Consider the following 1,692-nt stretch of genomic DNA (forward strand, 5'->3'; position numbering starts at 1 on the left):
AATGTAGGACGGGTAGAGTACTTTCCTATGCTTCCTTTTTTCTCTACTTATCATTTTTTCTTATTGTTTTCCTTTATTTTTTTACTGCCTGTGAGTCTATTTTTGCAATCACGTAGTTTAAAAATTTCCACATGATTGATTCAGAGTCCCGAAAAAATAAATTCAATTTTGTTCTTATCTCCTATGTTCTTAGGATGCATCGAAGTGGAAGTTTCCTGTATTATGAGGCTTTCTTTTACACCATATAGGAATAAATTATTATTGAACTTATAAAAAGATTTCTTTTCAAAAGGCATTCTTCTCTCACAATACTTTTTCCATTGATTTTTGAGTAAAGACATCGATTCAAGCATATATTCAGAAAAGTGCCCGCCTTGCTGTAATAACGATTTCACCTACAAGTGCATACGGCCCTCCTTTCGTTCGGCTTTCGCAAAACGAACATTTTATCAGTTTCCAGTCGAACCCTTTTCTAAGGGCAATCTCCTTAAGATTCTTGTATAGAAAAGATGAAAAGCTTTATGTCTGAGTAATCCCTAGGGTTTCGGTTTCGGAATAATAACACGTACTGGTAAAGTGTCGGCAATGCTGATAGATTTCACCCTTTGAAGTGAGAAAACATGTTTGCTACGTCGATTTTTGCTCTATATCGAGGTTACTTGTCTATTTTTCGCTTATTGTATTTCTGTGCTGAATCGTTGCCAGGATCACTGATGAATCTTGTATAAAATTTGTACCTAGGTAGAAAAATGGTGAAATTTCACATACTTGTGATATCTCTGGTTGCTTCTGTATGGTCGCGCGAAGTGCACAGCATGGATTGCTCTGAAATCTGTCGAGTACCAGAATTGATATACCATTGTTGTCAATGCATTGGATGTCACCAAGGTAAGAATTTTGAAAAATTAAAAAAAAAGATTTTAAAAATAGTATAGGTTTTGAACTATGTTTCATTCATCCCAATCAGAACATACGGATTTTTTGTCGTTAACGAAAATGACGCCTATATATATGAAGAATGTCTATTTATCAGGTTTAAGTCCGAATGCGATCGCACCAGCGATTGCTGGATTACGATTCGGAAAGAGATCTGCCTCCTACAGCTCAGAAGCCCAACAAACAGATTCTAGCTCAGGTAGAATTATTCAGTATTATTCTATTATTGTTCTGTTATGTTCTGTTAATAGTCCAGAAAATAAAATTAATTTCGTTTGAGACCCTTGTCATATTGCACAAAATCCGAGAATGTGAACATTTTTCACGCATGCTTAAGAATCTTTCTTTTACAGAACCAGTCTCATCGCGATATGTTGCTGTATTGCCGAGAAGATGGATTCTCAGTTCTGTTTTGTATTGATGTGCGGTTTCAACTTGATCTCATGCCCGTATCTCCAAAACATGTGTTGAACGTCCTAATAAAGGTGTTTTGTAGTGATTGGGCTGGAATCCAGTACAAAAGTAACAGTTAGTGTCTAAGTAAGCGACAAATTCACACACGAATTTATTCATAACAGCTTGAATCTTCGCATTATTGTTCTTGTACTTAGTTAATTATTCACCGTGGCTGCATATTGCGTTTATGCTATGGATCGCGCGTAGTTGTCATTCTCTTACGAAAATTGATACGTCTCGAATGTTTTCACGCGTTTTCGTTTGCAGTTATTCATTAAACGGAGAATCCGATTGTCAAAA

The 1,692-nt window shown here is 35.9% G+C and overlaps 1 protein-coding gene across 2 annotated transcripts; it reads left to right on the top strand.

Moving 5' to 3' along the window:
* Positions 1–749: 749 nt before the first annotated feature.
* On the top strand, positions 750–1,357 carry RB195_026122 (uncharacterized protein; the record flags this gene model as incomplete). Of its 2 annotated transcripts, none has more annotated exons than XM_064214534.1 (3): positions 750–888; positions 1,034–1,135; positions 1,290–1,357. In XM_064214534.1, 3 exons carry the CDS (start codon positions 750–752, stop codon positions 1,355–1,357), a joined length of 309 nt encoding a protein of 102 aa, XP_064070415.1. The 2 variants fall into 2 exon arrangements, with proteins under 2 accessions (XP_064070415.1, XP_064070416.1); XM_064214535.1 differs by having other exon boundaries at positions 816–888.
* Positions 1,358–1,692: the final 335 nt, after the last annotated feature.

Source organism: Necator americanus, chromosome X (genome assembly GCF_031761385.1).
Source record: "Necator americanus strain Aroian chromosome X, whole genome shotgun sequence".
Classification (NCBI taxonomy): domain Eukaryota; kingdom Metazoa; phylum Nematoda; class Chromadorea; order Rhabditida; family Ancylostomatidae; genus Necator; species Necator americanus.